The sequence below is a fragment of the Dipodomys spectabilis genome, unplaced genomic scaffold, assembly GCF_019054845.1.
Source record: "Dipodomys spectabilis isolate Male_0828 unplaced genomic scaffold, ASM1905484v1 ptg000043l, whole genome shotgun sequence".
In the NCBI taxonomy this organism is placed as follows: domain Eukaryota; kingdom Metazoa; phylum Chordata; class Mammalia; order Rodentia; family Heteromyidae; genus Dipodomys; species Dipodomys spectabilis.
The window spans coordinates 13,548,089-13,572,377 of NW_024870720.1; the positions used below are offsets into that span (position 1 = coordinate 13,548,089).

The following is a 24,289-nucleotide window of genomic DNA, read 5'->3' on the forward strand; positions in this document are numbered from 1 at the left end:
TATATGGTGCTGAGGAATCGAACCCAGGGCCTCATGCATGCAAGGTAAGCGCTCTACCACTGAGCCACCTTCCCAGTCCCTCCTGTTGTATTTTTTAAGCAATAAATCACAATAATCTTTCTGCCTCTTTTCAATTTTCCCAATTCTGGTTCTGTGGGTTATTAATGACCTGGAATTTCCATATCTCTAAATCAAAGTGATTTCTTTCTGTGGTACTTCATTTGCCACAACTCAGTTGGAAAAGTAGAGTGATAAACTCTAAAATATGTAAATAATGTCACTTTTCATAAACTCAGAGTAGAAAACATTACCTAAAGAAAACAATAGTTTTAAAGATCTTGGGGCAGAAATACTCAGTTTCACAAAGCCAGATTACTTGATTTCCTTACTGCTGAGAACTATAATCAAGGAATTGTTAAATTCTAATAGTCACTTAGCATTTTGTATATAGAACTTAATTTGTATCACAGCCTAATATTTAGTATAATAAAGCCAGATTTAAAATAAACAGTTGGGGGGCTGGGAAGGTGGCTCAGTGGTAGAGCGCTTGCCTTGCATGCCTGAGGCCCTGGGTTCGATTCCTCAGCACCACATAAGCAAAAAGAAAAAAAGCCGGAAGTGGCGCTGTGGCTCAAGTGGTAGAGTGCTAGCCTTGAGCTGAAGAGCTGAGGGACAGTGCTCAGGCCCAGAGTTCAGGCCCCATGACCGGACCCCCCCCCCCCAAAAAAAAATAAAATAAAATAAAATAAACAGTTGGGTTGCAGTTGCTAAGTTTATTCTTAGTAATTTTTAAAATACAGCTTTACATACTGTAAGGTTGGTTTTTAATTTTTTTATTTTGGTCTGTACAAATTGTCATGTAAATTGGTCATTAGAACATGTCCATCATCCCCCACACACCTCTGATGCCCAAACATCTTTCTCCATCTCTACTCCCGGTCCTAGGCAACCACTAATCTACTTCTTTATAGACATTTTATGTAAATAGTCTTTTGTGTCTCTCTCTGAACTTAGTGTGTTTCTCAGGCTTATCTATGTAAGGGCCTGTATCAGTATTTCATTTCTCTTATTTGCTGAAGGTATTTCACTGTGCAGTATTGGACCATTTCTATGTAGAGTGTTTTTAGGTATTTCAAGTATTATAATGTCATATAAAGAATTCAGGTTATTCACTAATTAAAGGCTTTGAACTAATATAGGACTATCTGACTCAGGTTAAAGCTTACCTGTTTGATCCTGAGGCAATATCCATATCCACCCTTATTTTTAGGAACATGTCTACCTTTTATAGAAGAAATACAAAACTTTGTGTTTTTCGGTTTCAATAACAACACTCCCCTCTAAGTATGGTTTTGTGTGTGTGTGTGTGTGTGTGTGTCGGTGTCGGTGTCTGTGTCTATATCTGTATGTGAGTGTGCAGTAAAACCAAAGATCTGGAACCAAAGATATGCACAAATACTTGAGTGTATGTCTAGGTCATAAGTTAAAAAAATCACTAAAAAACAAATTACATATGATTCTTACATTCTTACACATGATTAAAAGCTACACTTATATATGTGTGTACATATATATATATAAGTTTTATTTATGAATCATGAACTTAAAGCTATGGCTTCGTCTGAGTCCATGTAAGGTAAAGCTATCTGTCCTCAGTTCCTGGTTATGGGGTAAGAAATTCCTGTGACTTGCAGGAGGGTAGAGGTGGGGGAGGGGAGCTGTTGTGCTTCCTGGTTCAGTTCTCCAGCTTTGTCTGATGTTTCTAAAATGCTGGAACAATAAGAGAGCAGCAATGTTCTCTATCCTTTCTGCTGAGGCTTTAAGGATATAATGAATCAAGGAGTCATCTAAAAGACTATCAACCATACACTGAATTAATTTTTTTCTTGGAAGCCTGGACATGAATTGACATTTCTTATTTGTTTAATGCCCTCTTGGATTGCCTACTACTGATAAGTTGTTTCTTAGACTATTTAAGTTGTTTCTTAGATTATGTTGTATACTCATCCTGACTTGTAAGACACAGAAGTCAGGAGAACTTAATGAAAAGACCCATTCTTAGGATCATTAATTGAAGAAAAATGCCTTAGACATTCCGTGTTTTAACTTGACTATTATTCTGCAGTTAGTTCTGGCTAGTGATGTAGAAGAGAGTATATCAAATAACTATTGTGTTTAATTCTTACTAGTTGTTAATCAAGGAAAGATCTATAGCCCTTCCTTAACCTTGGACTCTATTACAGTATTACTGTATTCAGTTACAAAAGTGGAAGCTTGCAAATGCAGGAGGCAGAATGTTTAAAATAAATTTAAAACATGGATTGAATAGATGTCTGATTTAGATAAAAGTATAATAACTTAAAATTGACTTTTCAACTTGCAGTATGTATAGAAAATACGACTCAACCAGAATAAAGACTGAAGAAGAGGTCTTCTCAAGTAAGAGGTGCTTAGAGTGGTTCTATGAATATGCAGGTAGGTAATCACTCGCATTCTGTAAGAATGATCCTTAGGAGAGATTAAAGAATTTTAAAATGTGTACTTTTCAGATTTAGTGCATGTGTGCCTTATGTGTTTGTGTCCCTGTTGGAGAGATGGGGAGCGGAAGGGAGGGACATAGTTGAAATGAATCTCTACATGTCCTATTTATAGCCAGCAGCTAAGCCAAAGAATTCAGAACACTAGAAGAGAACTGAAAAGATGAAATGCACTTGGGAGAAATGCTTTGGATTGCTAGGAAGCCTATTTAGAATGCTGATAATGGGTAATTATTTGGCCTAAGCACTGAAGTTAAAATAAGCTTTACTGCTTTAAGCTCTCATGTAGTATAATGGAATTGCTTATTTAAGAGTATTTTGAAAGGATCATTTGACAGAAAATGTTTGTTTTGTCTTTTAAAATGTCTTAAATTCAGTATCAATTTTGCAGTATATCTGTAGTTGTTTGAATAATACAATGCCTCAATCAAAGCCTTACTTGAGGCTGTGCATGGAATAAAGAGAAAGAAACATTTTCAGATCGAGTTTGAGCTTTTGGCTCTTTGACTTTTCTTATTTTTCTCTTCTTATTTCAGGCCCTTTCAACTGTTAAGTTGAAATCTGTCAACTTGACAGTTCCAACTACCTTTAAGCCAGTTTTTCTGTCATAGTCTATAGACCCAGTTCCCAGGTATCTCTGGTCTTACTTTAAAAATGTAGGTAAAAGCTGGGTGCTGGTGGCTCACGCCTGTAATCCTAGCTACTTAGGAGGCTGAGATCTGAGGATCATGGTTCAAAGCCAGCTGGCAGGAAAGTCCGTGAGATTCTTATCTACAATTAACCACCAGAAAACTGAAAGTGATGCTATGGCTCAAGTGGTAGAGTGCTAGCCTTGAGCTAAAGAGCTTAGGGACAGCACCCAGGTCCAGACAGAGTTCAAGCCCCACGACCGACCAAAAAAAACCAAAACAAAACAAACCACAACATGTAAGCAGATGGTGCATATCGTTCCCTAACAATATCCCTGGCTCCTGCTACTTACAGGATAAGGCAGATTGCCGATTGTCACTTCATTACAGTGCTCTTCACCACTTTTCCATTTGACAATAATTGTTTTGTTCTCACTGATTAGTTCTCACTGTTTAGTTCTCACTGATTAGTTGTTGATCATTGCAAAACCTGTATTAAAGTGCTTGACACTTAATTCTAATAAGGTATGACTGTATTTCTTCTGGCTATATCTTTCACACTTTTAAATTAGCTTTATAGCCTTTTTTGTACTCCCATAGAATTCTGTTCAAAACTTGTTTTGATCCCCTTTCATTGAGTATCCGAAGTTAAGATTTTTCCCCTGTGGCCTGGTTTCGCCATTCTCTGCGTCCTGGCACTCTACCCTTTTCTGATAAGAACTCTGCCCTTTTGTCACAGAGATTGGTCTGGGTAGTCAAATTTTCTGAGAGTTTCAGATTTAAGCTGGGAAAAAAGTTTTGTTTTGTTTTTGTTTGTTTCCAGTGATGGGCTTGAAACAATATAGTCCCGATTCCTTTGGTTTTCTTGGATTTTGGGGCTACTCATCATCTTCCTAGTAGATTCTTCTCATTAGTTTGATTAGTTTCAACTGAATTTTATTGACAGGGTATAGATATGAGAAGAAACACTTACATGGCATTTGTTGTGTTTCATGTTTACTTCATTAAAACATAAATCCCTTGAAGACATTTTGTAATCCTCATGAAAGTGGTTGATACATTGCCAAGGGTTCAGGAATAGGTGCTGAATGAGTTTTCCCATATTCCTGTTAACTGATCATAGGAATCTTTTTCTTTCTTATATTAGTTTGGATTTATTTTTTTGATGCTGAATTATAAAAAGAAAAGTTTAAACAGAAAACCCAACCATCATAGCCCAGCTGTTTTGGTTTTGTGTTAAGCAAATGTCAAGCTCTCTTTCCTTTAAAAAGAGAGCAAGGTAAAGTTGCCTTCTTGTTTGCTTTTCTTTGGCTTCAGAAAGGTGACATTTGGGGAATAAAAATGAAGCCATGTTATTTAGATTTCTTGGGGGTCCCTGCTGAGTGATTGTTTATCATTCTTTCCTGCAAGAAGTTTATGTGGTTGTCTCTTGTTTTTGTTCTCTAGTCCCCACTTTCCTGTCCTTTTCCTCCATTCTTTTCATGGCTTCAAATTGGGAATAGTAGAAATCCCCAGTTGGTACTCATTTTTACTTTGAATATCCTAGCCACATGAATTGAAATTGTAGGTCAGAATTGTTCAAGAAAAACAATCTGAAAAGAACTGTAATAACCAATAAGGTGTGCCGTTGGCTGCTTCTGTTGGGGAAAACCTGGAGGCCAGGCCACATGAGGGCCTGAGCCTGCTGACCAGGCCCTAGGAGCAAGCCAATTGGTTGGGCTTAGGATAGACGTTGATTTCATACATTTTCATCTGGAGTGAAGTTGGTGAGCAGTAGGGGGCCTTGTGTGCGATTGCTTCACTTAAGTCAACCTTTACTTCTCTTATCTGTTCCTCATCTAACCTTTCCTACACATTGAGCCCAGCTCCTCACAGCTTCACTGCTTAGCCAAAGCCTTGCTTTGTACAGTGACCTCTTCACTTAAAAAAAAAAATCCTGTTAACACAATTGCTGATTTTTAGAAGTTTGATGAATAAACCATCTCTACTGGGAACCTCTTCTTCCTGTTTTTTTTTTCTTCCTGTTTTCTATGGTTCTAAGTTTATTCCCTTTTTTACTTCAGTACTTCAACTCTCTGCGACTTGAGATGGAATGATGAGGATGGGAAATAGTGCATTTAACTTCCATCTGACACTGGAACTTAGTTGCTTTTCGTTAGAATAAAAATGGCCAGTTTTACATAAATTATTATAAAATACCTTCTACTTTTTGAAATATATCTAAGAAGAAGAAGTTAAGTCAAATTCATTAGTGCCAGTACTGATTTTGTAGTTATTCTAAAGGTCACACTTAGGGATGGTTGTGTTAATTCTGCAATCCCTGACATATATGTATAAGTCTTTAGTGTACTTTGGGTTAAGTTCATCGTAGAATTGTCTTTTGGTTTATGAAAGTGAAATTAGGGTCTAGGAATAGGTCCCAATGTCAGGCATGTTCAATTTCAAAAAATGCCAGAATTTTCTGATGGTGAAGGAAGGTACATTTAACAATGCCCACAGGTGGCTCTGGAATCCCATATGTAGCTTGATGTAATTATTAAAACTTGGTGTTTTGGGCCATTATGAAAAAATGAAAAGTGTTTGGTTAGACTAAGTATATACTTAAGGTAGCAGAAGAATGGAAGCACTGTTTTTATTTCCAGATTTTTTGGGCTTTGTTAATACTTTTTTTCTTTTTTGCAAATTTGCTTTCTTGTCAATCAGGCCATTTCATAGCTCATTATTGCAACTATAACTTTTTAAAAATCATTTATCTCAAACCGTGCTTTTCAAATTCAAGTCTAGTGACCAACTAAATCAGAGAGAGAAAGAGGAGAGAGGCAGAGAGAGGAGAAAGAGACAGTTTTTTTCTACTTTATTTAATAAGTGTAGTATGTGCAGTACTCACAGGAGGAGCACACACACATATGAGTATGTGTACTCTCAAGTCCAAAATTGCTAGTGTATGAAACAATAAAGTGCTAAATGTCTTCCCATTTGGGTCATGAGTGAGTGAAGGGTGCCACTTTCACTGGTCTCTCTCTCTCTTTTTTTTTTTTTTTGGTTGGTTGTGGGGCTTGAACTCTGGGCCTGGGCGCTTTCCCTCAGCTCTTCAGCTCAAGGTGAGCACTCTACCACTTGAGCTACAGCGCCACTTCCAGTTTTCTGAGTGGTTTATTGGAGATGAGAATCACGGGCTGGGAAGGTGGCCCAGTGGTAGAGCACTTCCCTTGCATGCTTGAGGCCCTGAGTTCGATTCCTCAGCACCACATAAGAAAATAGAAAAAAAGCCAGAAGTGGCACTGTGGCTCAAGTGGTAGAGCACTAGCCTTGAGCTGAAGAGCTGAGGGACAGCGCTCCAGACCAAAAAAAAAAAAGAGTCTCAAGGCCTTTCCTGCCTGGGCTGGATTTGAACCATGATTCTCAGATCTCAGCCTCCTGAGTAGCTATGATTATAGGTGTGAGCCACCGGTGCCTGGCACTGGTCTCTCTCTTAAAAAAAAAAATTGTAGAAGTTACTAGCCAGTGCTTCTTGAGAGAAAAAAAAAAAACAAGAGGCATAAATACTGGAAAGCAGGAGGCAAAAATGATCATCTATTGAAGATGAAATGATTATTATTTTATTTCTGGAAAGCTAAAGAGAAATGCTTGGGTGAACTTAGGAACATTAAATCAGTATGGGAGAGGAGTACTTAAAGAACCTTTCACAAGCACTTGACTCTGGAATGTAGAGAATAGGTACAGAGGAAGCTTCACTTTTTAAAAACATTTTATTTTTACTTTTAAGTGAAATTTTGTACCATATTCATGTACAAAAATACACCTGAATTAAATAAGCTTTTATTTGATTTTTTCCCCCTGTTGGACAAGACAGTGAAATTAGAGATACGTATTTTTTAATGGAAAAAAAGAAACAGGTAACAGTTGAAAATATCGAACACTTTTTTTGTTGTTGTTACAAAATAGCACATTGTGATTAGAAGGAAAATAAATGGCTAGAGAAAAAAGCGTTTGCTTTGACCAGATCATGTGGAAGCCCTGAGTTTGGGCTTTATCACTCAGCAAGAACAGAATTGAAACCTAGAAGTGACCCAAAGCTTTCCCAGCCAGTGCTCCGGGTGATTTTCATGTTCATTCTCTACTGAGAAGAACCACCCCATGCTTTTATAGTGCTCTCACTATCATTTTGTATTATAGTTACTCCCATATTTTACCTCTTACATACAGGGCAGGGCTGAGTTTTCTCCTTTGTATGTACCCTAAGCACTATGACAGTGCATACTCCAGGATGTTTCTCACAAATATTACTGATGTGGAACTGAGATGTAGGAAGATAGGGAGAGTTTGCTAGACTTGGTATCTTCTTGGATGTGGAGGCAAAATGAGAAATGTCGAGTGATTTATGTATTTTGGTTTTCATCCATTCAGTAAACATGCCAGGTGGTACGCTGAGGTGGTAAAAAGGATAAAACAGCTCTTGCTTTTGAGGAGCTCTCAGAGAGAACCAGATAAGCTGGCACTTGAGAATATAGTGTGCATGGGAGAAAACCATTCCCAGCATGGGTTACAGAGTCTGCCTGACTTGGCCTCACAGGTGGGAGATTGGGACGACTGTCTGGTTCCAGCCTTAAGAAGATGGGAGGAATAAGGAATGAGTCGACAGGAAGATTGGTTGAGGCACACAATGTGGTATGGTGGTGGTTGGGTGCGATTCAGAGAAACACTAGATCAGTAGGTATTTCTGGATCTTAATTTCTGTTCATTCAGTAATAGTTATTGAGTAGCCTATTTCTGAGAGGCTTGCTTTGCAGGTGGGAAAGCAGTAGCTTAGTCTTACTTGACAGACTAAACACTTGGACTTTAGGGGCAGTGGGGAGCTACTAGAGAACTTTTAAGCCGGCATGGGAGTTGTGTTTGAGATGGACCCCTTAGTAGTTATGTCCATGATAAATCAGGAAATCTAAGAGAATAAAGCCCCTACTAGGACTGTACAGGAGGGTTGGCATTAACTAATACTGAGAAGGAAAATTAGGATACTATTGGTATTTGATTGGTGGTGGAGAGAGAGTAAAGGGAGGATGGTTCTCAGGTTTCTATTCCTGGTGGTACCCCAGTGGAGACAGAACACATAAAAAGTAGGTTTGGCACAGAGAGTTAGTAGCTCTGTTTTTGAGAGGTGGTATTACAAGAAAAGCAGTATGAGTAGGTTAGGGGTAGAAGATTAGCCTAGTTATGGTAAACAGGAGGTGGAGTAGGATAGGCACGTTAATATGGCAGACAGACCAAAAGTAAGGAAGATAGTAGGCTAGAAATAGCTGAGTAGTATCTGAAATTTCCTGAGAGTTCATAATAACCTGAAAGAGCTTTGATAGTGGAACTCTGTACATCTACCTTAACGTATTTGTAGAAGCAAGAACCCATAGAGACGCCAGAAGAGGAGAGGAAGTAGAAAAAACAGACAATGAGCTGCTTCTGGAAGCCATAGGAGGACACAGTTTTGTGATTAAAAAAGAGCTACTTCAAATTTGAGAGATCACAAAGAGGCCACATTAAACTAAAGATGGAAGTGTCTACATTGCTACAAGAGTTTTAATGGAAAAATAGAAGTAGGAAAAAGCAAATTATAGTAGAATGGATAAAATAAATATGGAGCAAAGATAATACTAAAAAGGAAAATGATTCTATTCCCTACATCAATACCTATCCCATCGTATTTGTTAAGCATTGGCTTCCAGAACCCCTGGGTATACCAAAATTCATAATGCTCACGTCTCATATAGAATGGTAAAGTATTTGCAATATAGTCTAAGTAAATCCTGTAGTATACTTTAAATCACCTCTAGATTATTTATATTTAATATAATGTATGTAGGCACAGGTTTTATGGAGATTTTTTTTCCCTAAACAGTTTTGATCCTCAATTGGTTGAATTCACAGATGTGGAACCAAGAAATAACAGAGGACCAACTAACTATATTATACTTGATTATTTTTCCCCTATGTGAAAGAAGAATTTATATTACTTTTCAATTAATTTTATAGAGACTAACATGTGATTCTTTGGTACGTTTCTAAAATCTGTTGATGTAAATGTAAAATATATTGAAATTGTTAGCACAATAAGAGTAAAACTTTCTTTTAAGATACTTTAAAGAACAGGAATTAAACTTAAGTGGCCTTATCTTTAAATATAAATAACATATACCATATTCCACAAGTTAAAGGGCATAGTGGTAAACTGACTTAAATGATAGTAAACAATAGAATTCTCTAAAAATTTAACTGAAATTCCTCAACATGTTTCAATTTATACTTAGTTTTCCTTCCAAAAGGGGGTTAAAGCCCTGGTCTAATTTGCTGAGCATGTAATACTGCTACAGGACTTGGTCAGATTTAACTTAAAAGACTGTACTGCATCACAGGTACCGATGATATTGTGGGTCCTGAAGGCATGGAGAAATTTTGTGAAGATATTGGTGTTGAACCAGAAAATGTAAGTCTACCTTAACTTAGTAATGTAAATCAGTTACTTTTCTTACTTAAATGTTTTGGTCCTTTTCAAAGAGAGCAATAATAAAGTTAACTATGCTGTATTTTATGAGACCACCTAACAAGTTCTAATTCTAGTTTGCTGTGTAAGCTTTGCAAGTGGCATGGTGTAACTCTAGTCTCCCCTCTCCATTGGCTTGATTTCTTATGTCTGAAAGATGTAGTGATGGAGTAATTAAACTAGGTGTTTAAAAAGTGATGTGGCCATCTATAGTGACAGATCAGCTAAGGTACTGAGTCCCTACATGCTGTGTACCTTTGAGCCCCACAGTAGTCAATAATTATTCATAAAGGCTTTGAGTAGGTTGTGATTATCATAAATTTTCCCCAGATCTTTCACTTCCAGTTGAGCTTAACTCAGAATGTCTTTGCTTTTCAATATAAAAATTTTAAAATTTTTATCACTTTATGTAATTATTTCTGCATAATTCTTAGCTTCATGCTATTGTTGCATATGTTTTCTTTTTCCCACCTCTTACACTAAAACGAAAAATTATACTTCTACGCTTCTACACGTGCCTTTGTACATATATGATTTAATTTAATTTTACACCTTCCAGTTTAACAAATGTAGATCCTAAATGAATTTGTGATCTGCAAGAGATCTTGTGAGATTCCTGAGACATTTAGTGCCTATGGTATGCATCTTGCTTTTAAAGAAAACTGGGAAATTAGACTGTATAATTTTAACGTTTTGGTTGTTTGGTTTTGTTTTCTGGTGGTTTGTTGGACTCTCACAGATTTTCCTGCCCGGGCTGGCTTTGAACTGTGATCCAAAGATCTCAGCCTCCTGAGTAGCTAGGATTACAGCCATGAGCCAGTGGTGTCTGGCTTAACTCTTTTTACCCTAAACTTTTCTGTGCCTCTGTTGTCTTTATCTCATCCCCAAAGTCATAATTTTTGTGAAGTGCCTTTAGAATGTCTTTTACTTACTATTTGGATTACTTTTTTTTTTTTTTTTTTTGCAGAATTGGGGGTTGAACTCAGGGCCTTTCACTTACAAGCTGGTGCTTTACCACTTGAGCCACACTCCTACTTCTTTATGCTGTTATTTTTTCTTGGATAGGTTTTTATATTTATGCCTGGGTCAGTCTGGATCTCCACCATCCTCCTCTTTATAATTCCTCCATAGCTGGGATGATGTGCATGTGCCATTACATCCAGATTCTTTTTGGTTGAGATAGGCCTCCGTTCCCTGGGCTGGCTTTGAGCCATGGTCCTTATGATCTCATTCACTTGAGTAGCTGGGGTTACAGTACCTGAGCCATTGCACCTAACCCAGCTCATGTATTTTGATAAATTACTCGCTTTAATATAAAGGTTTGGGCCAGCCAAGTCAATAGGATTTCACCTGATCCTAATCCATGAACAGGAAAAGGACATTTCATTGACTTTCAGAAGGCAGTTTTCTCCTGGGAGCTGGGACAAGGTTGGTAGTGTTTTCTAGCAGTGCTGTTAGAGTGGCAGTGTGTTGTTTCTAGTGGGGTTTAGAGCATCCTCTCAGAGGACAGCAGTGGTATATTATGAGAGGAATAGGCATCAGGACCCAGACGCAAAGTCTGATGAGCTTGGTAGGAGGCTGGAGGAATGCCAGGGATTTGCTTCTAACTGAAAAAGGAAGGCCTAGCTGTGCAAAGTTTGCCATCCCTAATAACAGTGGTCAATAAAGTACAGCTATTATTAACATCCTTCTCAGGCAGTTAAGACTGCTTCCTCCCTTCCCTTTCTTCCCCTCTCCTGACCTCCCCTCCCTCCCCCCTCCCTCCTTTTCTCTGTCTCTCTCTGTCTCTCTGTCTCTCTGTCTCTCTCTGTCTCTCTGTCTCTCTCTGTCTCTCTGTCTCTCTCTGTCTCTCTCTCTCTGTCTCTCTGTCTCCCTGTCTCTGTCTCTGTCTCTCTGTCTCTGTCTCTGTCTCTCTCTTTCATTTGCCAGTCCTAGGGCTGGAACTCAGGGCCTGGGCACTGTCTCTGAGCTTCTTTTGCTCTACCACTTAAGCCCAGTGCCAATTCCAGCTTTTTCTGTTTATGTGGTACTGTGGAATTGAACCCAGGGCTTCATGCATGCTAGGCAAGCACTCTACCACTAGGCCACATTTCCAGCCATTAAGTTTCCTGTAGAACTCTTATTTTTTTCTGAGTAGAAATAGAAGAAATAGAAAATTACGTTGAAGTCTAAAAGACCAAATTAAAAATGTTGTTCCAAGTATGGATTATTGTACTTCAATTCCAAGATGACTTCAATAGACATTGTATTTTATATTGTCCCTAAGAGAGAGTATTGCTAAATAAACTCTGATATGCTGTCAATCAATTTTACCACTTGACAAACAAGTGGTAAAATGAAATATTTTATAAAGGGTGTTGCTGTAATGAGCAAGAATGTAAGACTCTTGCTTTCCCTGATAGTTACAGTTTTTATGAAATGTAAGAAGACCTCTAGAATTCAACTCATTTCCTTTGCCAAGATAAGGGATTACAAAAAAAAAAAAAGTTGGTACGGTTTTGTTTTGCCAGTCCTGGGGATTGAACTCTAGGCTTGTGCATTCTAATGAGCTGTTTTTGCTCAAGGTGAGCGCTCTACCCCTTGAGCCACAGCACCATTTCTAGCTTTTTTGAGTAGCTTATTGGAGGTAAAAGTCTCATGGAGTTTCTTGTTCTGGCTAGCTTTGAACCACAGCCCTTAGATCTCAGCTTCCTAAGTAGCTATTATTAGAGGGATGAGCCAACTGGCACCCAGCAGAAAACAATTGAAGATCTTAGCTTCCTTATTTAACCCAAGAAAGTTTTTATTTTGTGTGAAGATTGCTTTGATTATTAGCTGCTGTCCTGTATGGTGTATGTGTGTGTTGCAGGGTTATGTTCTCACCTTTAAAAAAATAATCTTTTTATGTTGAGGTTTCAGTCTTTCTAGTGGAGGCTGAATAGAGTTAGAACTATTCAGTTAATCAACATACATGGTACATGTAAGAAAATGTGGGTTGGTTCACCTAAATAAATTGATGTGCAGGAGTCAATTCCACGAAAGCTGAGGGCTGAGGAGAAAATCCACTACTATGTGAATAGGCTGAAGAACATATAATACCTTTTTGGGAAAATTCTTTAGTTGTCCCATTGGTTCTAAATGATCATTTAAAAATTTTATTTAGTAATCATATTTAACCCCTTTAACAGTATGACTAGTCAGAGTAATCTATATAGTAATGTAGTTTTAAATTTAAAAACTCTAATGACCTTCAAAAATCTTTTTTAAATAAAAAAATACTTTAGCTTGTAACTGGGTACTATATTATCAAACTTTTTCAGTGTTTGCCAAACTAGAGCTAACTATTGAAGACCTCTGTTCATATTTTAGTGCCTAAATGACGGGCAACAGAAGCATTTGGCAAGATATTGATGTCTTTAACTGTAGGGAATTTGATTTGTGATTTTTTAACAGGTAGTTATGCTTGTCCTTGCTTGGAAATTGGATGCACAAAACATGGGCTACTTTACGCTACAGGAATGGCTGAAAGGAATGACTTCTCTACAGTAAGTCCTAGGGTGGAGTGGGGTGGGGCTGTCCCTCTTCTGAGACCTTAGGAAGTGGTTGAGTTATGATCTGGGCAAGCTTGTCTGGGCCACCCATTTTGTTATGGATGAATTTGGCACTTCAGGTTGAGAGAGAGTGAAGCTGGGGGGGTGGGGCGGAGGAGAGCAGGAGAAGAGAGAGGGAGTTAGGATTCTTCTTTAGCAGATCTATATGTAAAAATAGGCTGACCATTTATCATAGATGTGAACCCCCATGTGTAATGTAATAGAAAATTTCCTAATAGTTACATTAAAAAGGTAGAAAGAAACAAGGAAAATTAATTTTAATATATTTCTTTAATTCCTGATATCTAAAATATTACTATGCTAACATGCAGTAGCTTTAAAAATCAATATGCAATTTTACATTCTCTTTTTTAATAGTACATCTTCACATTCTGTTTTTTTTGTTGCACCCATATGGTCTTTTTGGTTGATTCATTTATCCTTGTTGGACCACTTGGTCCAGGAAAAGAAAAAAAATAGTGGTTTTATGCATTCATGTGATACCTGTGGGTGCATTTGCTAGGAGTTCTAGTCACAGAAACGATATTCTGCTACATTATGTCTTGAAGGGTACAGTTGATGTGGGTGCCTAAGCAGTTCAGATGAAGCCTATTCTTAAATACAATAACTTGGATCTAAAGCATTTGAAAGCACTATTATTTTTTCTTCACTTCAAGAGTAACACCATAAATTTTATTGAATTATAGTTAAAATTGAAATGGTTCTATAGTTGTATTTAAATAATTTTGGAACTTGCCAGCTTTTTTAAATACCTTTGTCCATTTGTTGGTGTCACTAATTGCCTTGTGCTGTCATGGTGATGGCAGGTGAATTCTCACAGGTGGCTGCCACATAGTTCTTGAAATTCAAATGATAAGCCTACTCTACTATAAAGGTGTGGAGGAATATGCTTTCTTTTTATGATGTGCAGTGCTGAGGCTTTAGTTTTTTTTATCAGTGAAGTAGAGATGATCCTTAAGAATAACCTTTAAAGTTCTATATAGTTCAAAGATGGTCCAACCTCAAGTTTTAGGAACCTTCCTCTGGCCTCCATAGATTGGTTTTTTATTCAGCAAATACTTTTACTCTTTTTTTTTTTGGGTCCGGTCGTGGGGCCTGAACTCTGGGCCTGGGCGCTGTCCCTCAGCTCTTCAGCTCAAGGCTAGCGTTCTACCACTTGAGCCACAGCACCACTTCCGGCTTTTTTTCTTTTTTTGCTTATGTGGTGCTGAGGAATCGAACCCAGGGCCTCAGGCATGCAAGGCAAGCGCTCCACCACTGAGCCACCTTCCCAGCCCCTAGCAAATACTTTAATGACAGTGCCATGCCAAGATGCTGTATTCTGTTCTAGAACTTGGAGCAGAAAAAACCCCCTAAGAAGACAAAATCTGATATGAGAATAGAGGTTTAGGAACTTTCAGGTAAAAGATCCAAAAGTAATATGGTCACTTTTCTTTAAATTGAATCAAATAAATAAATCCTATATTTGTAAGGAATATCTAATACAGAAGAAGCTTGGGGAAAAGTTGTTTATATGCACTCAAATGGGTGAGTATATATTTTTAATAACCTCTTCTGTCTTTTTTTCACCCTTTGCTCATTTTCATTTTATTAAATCTATTCCATGAAATATTTTGGACTCAAGCTGATGTTAATGTGTATATGATAAAACCTCCATTTATTTACACTAGTAAATGTCGTAGTCCATCAAAGCACCATAGACTCTGGTTTATAAAGAATAGAAGTTTACTTCTTACATCACTGAAGCTCAAATCCTAGATCAAGATACCAGCAGTTTTGGTGTCTGGTGAGGGCTTGCCTGCTTCATAGGGTAATGCCTTCTGCATGTGTCTTCACACCATAGAGAGGACAAACAAGTGCCTTCAGCCTCTTTCATAAGGGCATTAATCTCACTAGTTAGCTTTGTAAGGCTCCATCTCTTAATTCTATTCCCTTAGCGGTTAGGATTTCAACATATGAATATCAATGGGGAAGGACACAAAGATTCTAGCTGTTGCCGTACATTTGGTTAAAATGGTAGGTTTTGTTAAAAAAGATTGCTACTGTATAGTGGGAATGAGCTAGAAATAAAAAGCCCTTGTGTTTTAGAATCGATTCTGAATCTGTTTTATTGCTTCTTCTCCAAACCAGGACCTAGAACTGTAGTCATCTTTGTATAATACTAGTGAGGGCTGCAAAAATAGCTTTGGGCTTAAGTGAAGGAGCACAGGTCATTGTCAGGATAGTATGGAAAACTACCTCTGACCTTATAGTATCTGAGGATTATCCTCCTGTTTTTCTTTCTACTTGACCTTTACAGCAGAGACACTTAAACAGGAAGTGACTCCACATGGGAAACTGTGGCTCTGTCATTCCTTGACTTCTGTGACTATTATGCCTCATGAGACATAGAAGAACTTGGGGAAACGGCTGAAAATGCAGCTACTTTCTAGAAAATCTTCAATTGCGGCTTAACCTTCTGAAGCCTGCTTCTTTACTGGCTTTTTCTGAAACTGCTGCCCTCTGAATGTCCTTGTTGAGTGGCCACTAGACAGTAAGCTCTAAGTTGTAGGCAGGTGATTTGTCATAGCTATACTATAGGATGAAGCCCTTTGAAATTGGATCAAACTCTCTATTGATAATATTTGCCCTACTGGGTACATGAAATGAAACTGTTGCTTTGGACCTTTTATATTTAAAGCATGAGACCTCTTCTCCCACATTTGGGACAAGAGCTCTGAATGTCTTTCAAGAATAGGAATATAGTTTAAGAAAGATCTTGAGGTGAGGAAAATCTCAGAGAAAAACTTCTCTACTGAATTCCTCAGTTACCCTCAGACTCATAGATTCTTAATCCATGATGAGAAAAATTTCAAGGAAATTCACAAAGTAAGCAGCCAGCAAAGATGTATTTAGCAAAACAAGAAAAAGGGAGAAATAGAAAGAGGAAAAAGAAGCAGGTCCTGGCGCCCTCTGACATAGAGATGATCAGAATGAGGGAGACTCAAGTGGAAGTTCTCTGTCAGTATTTAAGCCTGCTGAACTAGGGAATTCCAGTTTGAACTTTCACCTACATATGTGCTAATCCGTAATTTAGCATTTTACTAAGTTTGGTGGTTTGGTGTTACCACTCAAACATGGAGAACATGGGTCTAGGTATGTGCACAACCAAACGATGTTGGACCTGGGTATCTTGCTTCTTGTGATGTTTGAACATTGCTTTCTGATCAAAAAAATCACCTTCTATCTTTGGACCAAATTCCTTACCATGGGGAGTTATATATCTCATTTAACATCTAAAGGAAGGGAGCATAGTGGAAAGAATGCAGGAGTCTGCATTCTTGAATAGTTGGTTCATTTCCTTGCTGCTGTAGTGATTTTTCAGCCATGTAGTTATGGGTGGTCTTAGTTCTTTTATAACACTTTAAAATTTTGTGTGATTTTCGTGTGTCACCTGTAGCAGCCTTTGCTTTACATTGCAGGGTTCTTCCTGGTGTGGTAGAGAACTTCAGGTTTCCCTTGCTGCTCTGTGGGAGACTTTGCTTTTGTTTTCTTTTAGGCAGGAGTACTTATCTCCATGAGAGGTTCCTGTGCCCAAACCCATGGAAACAAGCAATTGCTTTTCTTCCTCTCTCTCATTGCTCATGATAAACTATGCCACCAGCCCCAGTCTAGCTAGTTCCTAGTGGCTTTGGTAATTGACCTTTCTTCTCATTGGAGACCAGGGACGTGGGCTTTACATGGTTTTGGAGTGGTTGGTTTTCTTCTCTTTGACTTTCTCTATTATTAAGTTAATCAGGAGTTATTGTTCATTCATATATATTGATGTCATATTATTTAGTACATCCAATGCTAAGTAAACTCTTCCGTCATTCCTGCCTCAGACTTGCCTCCACTGACTGCCTTTGTCTGTTTTTCTAGTCTTCCTCACCTCTCATTTGGGTTCACAGTGAATTACAAAACCCTTTGTTTTCTGACCTTATCTGCCTTCCTTTATTCCACTTCCTCTCCTGTTCTATCCACTCACTGTCACTATAGATTTCTTGTAATTCTTTGGGCCTGCCATGCTGTCCTGCCATGGGGCCTTTGCCCAGCCTGTCCATACATATGGAGAGCCCCTCTCCCTCCTCAAAGACATTTCTCTAGTCCAGTTCAACTGTTAGTTAGCATGGCAATCCCTTGAAGAAGCATTTTCTAACTTCTAAAATAGTCCTATTTTAACCTGTTGGATCAATCTATTTGATTCCAATGTCAGGAAGAAATAAAGGGTATTCTAATTTATTTTGCCATAAAAATTAAGAATTTACTCCTAATTTTTGGCTCTTAGGTGACTGTTGTCATAGAACATTCTTATTTATAGTTTACCAAAAAAAAGAATTTTTGCAAATTTGTTAGAAATAAATCAGTATGCTCTTAATGATCTATATTTTGATTCATATAGTAGGCAAACTTTATTTTGGCAATAACTTATTTAATATATTACCAATTTTTAGAATATGTAGCTAGGAGCTCTACAGAGAAACACAAGGAACTTTAGTAGTGAAAAGATACAGTAATGCTGTGGAAAACAGCTCTAGGTTCTCATTTTTAAGGGCTATATATCTTTTGAACAGAAAATTAATTTGTAAAAATAACCAATTAGTCTACTTCTTATGAAAAGTCAACAGGGTCACTTACCGGTAAAAATAGGTTATCATCACCAAGGCTTCCTGAGAAGTGTCTGGTTTCAGGTATGAGGCAGACAGTAGCAGCATCCAGTGCCAGAAAGCAAAAAAGGGCTCAGAGACCAGAGGAGACATGCCACAAGACATTGGAGCCGCGGCCCAAATTGGGACAGTTTGTGCATTTAAAAGAATAAAGACAGTAATGGATTATAGCACTGAATGCAAAGCACAAAGAAAGGACCCTACACCCAGAAAATAAGGCTAGTGTACAGATCCCTTCTTAGTAGATGTAGACAGTAACGGTGGAAGAAATGATGTTTTGTACCTGAAGAGGTAATGGGTTGATTGAGGCAGGAATTGTCTATGGATGCTAAAACCATCCCATGTTATAAATGGGTCATTCTGCACTCTACCAAAGTTGCCCCAGGAGAGGCACATGGCTGGGCACAGGGGCCATGTGGGAGATGCCATTAAGAGTGGCTAGGACCCATGATCAGAGCCTTCATTGAGGGTCAATGGGGGAACACAAGCAAATAAATAGCACAAGGGTATTTCATTGGTGCATTTGAATGTCACTGGGTCACAGCCTTTTCTGATTGGCACACTAGTCTCTGGTTTGCTCAGCCTATTTGTGAGGGTGTTGAGGCATCAGGAAAATAGCGTTAAAAATCATTTATAACATTGAGCAAAATATTGTCAAGGAAGAGTTTCAACCTGTTCACCCACAGGCTAGTTGCTATTTTGAAAGGAGGAAAACCCACTTTAGACTTAGAAATTAATTTTTAGCAATAATGGGACAGACTGGTGAGATAAGCCTTCTTCTGAGATGCCCTTGGAAGAATACACTTTCTATCAGAAGTTTCTATCAATGGTGTTAAACCTACATAGAGTCATGGGAAATTACCTGAAAAATTGATATGCTCCAAAAACAGTTGGTCTGGTCTCTTCAAATGTGACAGTGGTTATAAAAGGAAATTTGGAGAATGATAGAGACCTGTGCATGTGAACTATGTATTAACTTAAAATATTGTTAGGAAGGGAGTGGTAACAGTATCGAAGTATTTATGGGTGAATTGTCGTGTAACACGCGAACAGGGCAGGTATGTGAGGGAGTGCGTCGTGTGAAGTGTTCATTGCTGAAGGAAGGGGTAGGTAAACGGGAGCCTATGTGCTCTTCTTTCAACTTCTCTGGACATTTCAGAATTTATGAATAAGTATAGAAAATAATGGTCATGATGGCTATTTCCCAACTAAAGGGTTTTTATTCTTCACTTTGGTGTGAGTTTTATATTACTACCCCAACTTAAAAAAAGAACGATGACTCCATATTGTAATTTCCTTTATTTTGTTTTCCCAGATGTGATACAACAGAAAAACTCAGAAATACTTTGGATTACTTAAGATCATTATTAAATGATTCTACAAACTTTAAGCTTATTTACAGATATGCATTTGACTTTGCACGGGTGAGTTTTCTGGAATCTATCCAGATGTTTCCCTCTCTTGCCTCCCTCCCCCCCCCCCCCCCCCCGTCTTTTTATTGCATTTTTGAGATTTGTTTTTACATACACAAATAACTCAAAAAGTACTCCTATGGTGTTAGTATTTCTATATGTATTCATTTCAAAACTAACTGACTGGTTCTGGGCAAAAATTCTGTATGTTAGCAAAAGACTGTAGTAGCAGACATTTATTAGCTCTTATGATTAGCTTAGAAGTAATATGTAGGTGTGTAATGAATACAGTTTTAAATGATTCTTAGATAATTAGGGAAACTTTTCCTTCTCACAGAACAACAAATCTTTACCCTCTGAGGTACTTGAATAAGCTACGTCCATATGTAATCCAGTTTTACTTTGGGTGCTGTTAATATATTTGGAAGCCATGTGGCTTTCACATCTAAGCTGATTTCCTGTTTGTTGCATAGTGAGTCAAGCCCAAGTATGTGACAGTGGTTCTTTGGGGTCTGTAGGGTGGGGTGGGAAATAAAGCCTGGTCACCACAAATGGTGGACTCCAAGGTTCCAGTTGACAATGTAGCCTTGTGTTCATTCAGACATGATCCACAGGCCTTATGGTTACCCTTTATTACACAATGTGTTTTTGTCATGTCTCTGTGTGTAGTGGATTCAAATGACTTAGGCTTTCTTAGTTGGTTTCATTTTTTAAGGATTTGTTTTTTTAAAAATCAGGGATTTGGTGAAAAACGATTATTTCTTCCTTACCACCATGCTGAACTTTTTTCACTTTTTTAAACTTTTTTTTAGCCTCTAGTTCTGCCAAGTTAGTGTGGTATAAATCCTGATGTATCTGCAACAACACATTAGGCGTTCTCCTGTCGTGCCCTTATTTGTGCATCTTTTCATTGTGACAGCCTCTAGTAAAATCCTAGCATGTGTGGCAATGTAGTGAATCATGATAGTGCATATCTGTAAGGCCATAACTCAGAAGGCTAAGGCAGAAGGATTTTGAGCAGAAGCCAGCCTGGGCTACGTGGTGAGACTCTTATCTCCAAAAACAAAATGAAGGTGAAATTCTGATAAAGTGTTTGCCTAATTGCCTATATATTTGTGATAAAGGAATTAAATGACAAAAAGGGTGCTTCAGTTAGTTTATTACATGAAATTTTTCCCTCTAAGTCATACTTGCTAAGCCATACTTGCTAAGTCATATAGTATGAACAAAAGTCCCTTTAGAAACATCATAGCTTATACATGAAAATAGCTCTTTCCTGACTTCCTTGGTCAGTGTCAGAATTGTCCCAAAGTCATCCTCTATAATTTAGATTTAGGTTCCATTTTACTCCTGCCTGGCTTCAACCTTTGTGGGTTAGTCTCTGTGGTCCAACTCACAGGAGCTCCTTTGGCCTCCTCATTCTTGGCTCCTATGCTTCAGCTTTGCCAGTTGTAGCCCTTGTTACTTTGAACCAGCACCCCTCCCCCCCTTTTTTAATTGTAAAGGTGATGTACACAGGGGTTACAGTTACATGAGTAAGGTAATGAGTTCATTTCTTTTTTGAACAGTGTTTCCCTCATTTTCTTCTGCTTTTCCCACCCCCAACTCCCCTCCCACCCAGTTATAAAGTTCATTTCCAATGTAGTGTCCAGTGAGTATCACCATTGCATTGGTTCACCCTTTGTCCTGTTTTTGTGTTTCCCCTTAGGCAAATCAGATAAACTTAAATACAAGACAAAGGACAGAAATAAAAAACTGACAACTGGGCACAAACCAAAGGAGAAAAAAAGGAATAGGTGCAAACAGTATATTATAAAAACAGCTTGTTTCCATTTCTTGGTGTTCATTTTGATAAGCTTCATTTTATATGGTTATATGTACATAGCTATTGAGCTACTGTAAGTTATTACAAATGAGCGAAACCATGCAGCCGATGTTTCTTTGGATTTGGCTTGCTTTGCTTAATAAAATTTTTTCCAAGTCTTTCCATCTCCTTAGAAGGAGGCGGTGTCATTCTTTCTAATGGAAGCATAAATTCCATTTGTATATATACCACATTTTCTTCATTCATCTTCTGAGGGGCTTAGTTCCATATCTTAGATATGGTAAATAATGATGCAGTGAATATGGTTGTGCTGGTAGCTTTAATGTGGCTTTTTTTAGAACGAGCACTCTTAAATTAGTCTTATTTCCACATTCTTTCACTTTTCATTCAGTATCCGTGTCAGCAGATTGTCATCCCTCTTCCTTCAGCCCATATGAACTTCCCAAAGCCTTCATTCATTACTTTCCATTGCACAGCCTTTGTGTTAGCATAGCACTTCCTGGTGTGTGCTGTCCCGTTGCTTCACAGCAACTCTCAAGAATAGCCAAGGATGGTTTCATCTGCTTACAGAGGAAAATGGAAACAGCTATTTTTGTTAATACATCGTAGATCTAGCACTCAAACCAAGGTATGCTGACTTTAAGCCCAGTCAGTAGTTTACTCCAGGACCTTAAAAACCAGTCCTAAGGTGCTTCCTAGTACATATCTATGTTGAAATTTTATTAGCTCTGGATGACACCTTGCCACCTGGTCTTTTAGCCAGAAGCAGAAATGCTTCTGGTCATGCCTAGAACCCACAGCTCTGTCCATCTCCAGACACTGAGTCAAGTCACATGCTTCCACTTCCATTCAGCCTTCTGGGTCAGCCTGTCCTGGAGGAACCATGTAGCCCTTGCCTACACAACCCTGCAATCTTTGTGGTTTTAGAGCTTAAGTTTAAGCCTTAATCTTCCTGGTAGATGAGGAATTCTGTGGGTTTGTTTTTTTTTTTTTTTTGTCTTTATACACCCAAAACCAACCAGTATAGTCCTTTGTTTTAAGGAACATCTCACTAATGAATGAAACTGTTTATGTAATGATGGGTAACAACCCTTCATATTTAATTGCTATTTAATTACCAGAGCAATTTTGGCATAGAAAAATTTAATGAAACTTTTTTTTTGCTTTGCTTGGTTTAGCTTTATCCCATAAGGTATAGGATGTTTATTTATCTTCAGTTAGAAATACATTCCAACTTGCCCAGTGGTTTCTTTTATAAACACTTTGGTTATTTTTTTTGTTTATTTTCCAGATAATCTTTCCATTATGAATACGTAGCTTAATTCTGTTGTGATCAGAGACTGTACTGTGTAACTGTATATTTAAGTTACTGTCTGCTCTGATGAGTGTTTGGCATGTACTTAAAAAGAAGAATATGGCTGATAGTGATGTTCAGATCTTCTCTATCATTACAGATTAGAAAGTAACAAGGGCCTATTCTTTACTAAGAGAAGAATATTGAGTTCCTCTGTTTTAATGATTTCTTCTGTTACTTCTGTTGGTTTTTTGTTTCATGTAATTTGAAGGTTTGAGTTTAGACATATTTAGTATTGTTACTTGATATGTCCTCTGGATGAATTGACCATTTATCATTATGAAATTATGATATCTCCTTATCTCTGATTCTTTGTTTTATAGTCGGTTTTGTAAGATATTAACAAATTTAGCCACTCCAGCTGTTATTTGACTAAAGTCTTCATGATTTGTCACTTTTCCTTCCTTCACTTTTAACTTACCTCTGTCCTTATATTTAAAGTAGATATTCCCATTCCCTCCCTCCCTCCCTTCCTCCCTTCCTCTCTCTCTTCACTCTTCCCTCACTCCCTCCTCTTTCCCTACCCCCTGCCACTCAGGCTGAGGATCAAACCTGGTGTCTTGGATATGCTATCCTGGCATTTCATTACTGAGCTATATCCTCAGCCCTAAAGTGAATTTTTTTCTTTTTTTTAATGAAAAGTTTCCTGTTGGAGAGTCTTTCTTACTCTTCCTTATAGCTATCAGGAAAATGCATTTTTTTTTTCCTCAGGAGCATTTCAAGTTTTTTGTTTTTGTTTTTTCCTTTTACTTGGCTTTTTAATACCTTAAATCTTTGGTTTCCAGTGTGTTTTATATGTTATCTCTATGTGGTTGTGCAATTTGCTAGTTAGGTAATTTGCTTGACTTAGTGGCATATTGGTTAACATTTAATAGTTTATTTTTCTTATAGATAGCAAATATTGGAACCTGACAATACTTGTCTTGAGATGCTAAAACTACATTTAATGTAATTAATAGTATAGTTGGTTTATATTCTTTCTTGATATTTTTCCCATATTTATTTGATCATTTTTGGGTTGTTGTCAACATTTCTTTTTCCTTTTCATGCCTTCTTTTTAATCGAGGGTTTTTTTTAATGATTGGTTTATGTCCACTACTACCTTATTGCCCTATCTGTATTTTATTATCTCTAGTAGTGATTGTAGGCCTCATGGTGTGCGTTTTATAAATTTCACAATCTTTTCTCAATGTTGAACCATTTCAGGTATAATGTGAGAATAATATGAGAACTTTTATAACAATATATTTCCATTCTGTTTTGACATATTTTATGCTGCTGTGAACATTTTGCTTGTACTGTATCTCTCATAATACATCATTATTTTTGTTTTAAATAAGCAAATATATCTGCTGTAATTGCCCAGTATACCTCATTTCTTTGTTCTTTATTCCCCTGGTGTTAATATAGATTTTTAACTAATACTAATTTTCTTTCTTCCTAAAAAAACTTCCTTTAAAGTTCCTCAAAATACAGAAGTGATGAATTCTCTAAACATTTTATTTTTGCTTCAATTGGCTAAGATACTTCTCTGGATAAAAAGTCTAAGTTAATACTTTATTCTTTCAGTGATGTCTTCTCATTGTCTTCATGTATTATTATGTAGTTTCTGGTGATAAGTCTGGCATCATTCTTTTCCTTTTTCCTTTTTATGTTGTTTCTGACTACATTTATTCTATTTTTACTGAATTTCAGAAAGTGGATTATAATGTTCCATGATTATTATCT

General features: G+C 37.6%; 1 protein-coding gene across 5 annotated transcripts in view; it reads left to right on the plus strand.

Moving 5' to 3' along the window:
- Dcun1d4 (defective in cullin neddylation 1 domain containing 4) overlaps nucleotides 1–24,289 on the plus strand; it is a 66,019-nt gene that overhangs the window by 27,658 nt on the left and 14,072 nt on the right. For all 5 annotated transcript variants that reach the window (XM_042678136.1, XM_042678140.1, XM_042678139.1 and 2 more), the window contains exons 5-8: nucleotides 2,384–2,475; nucleotides 9,568–9,638; nucleotides 13,128–13,219; nucleotides 19,286–19,394. In XM_042678136.1, the coding sequence (XP_042534070.1) occupies nucleotides 2,384–2,475; nucleotides 9,568–9,638; nucleotides 13,128–13,219; nucleotides 19,286–19,394 (364 nt within the window). The remainder of the gene's footprint in view (nucleotides 1–2,383; nucleotides 2,476–9,567; nucleotides 9,639–13,127; nucleotides 13,220–19,285; nucleotides 19,395–24,289) is intronic.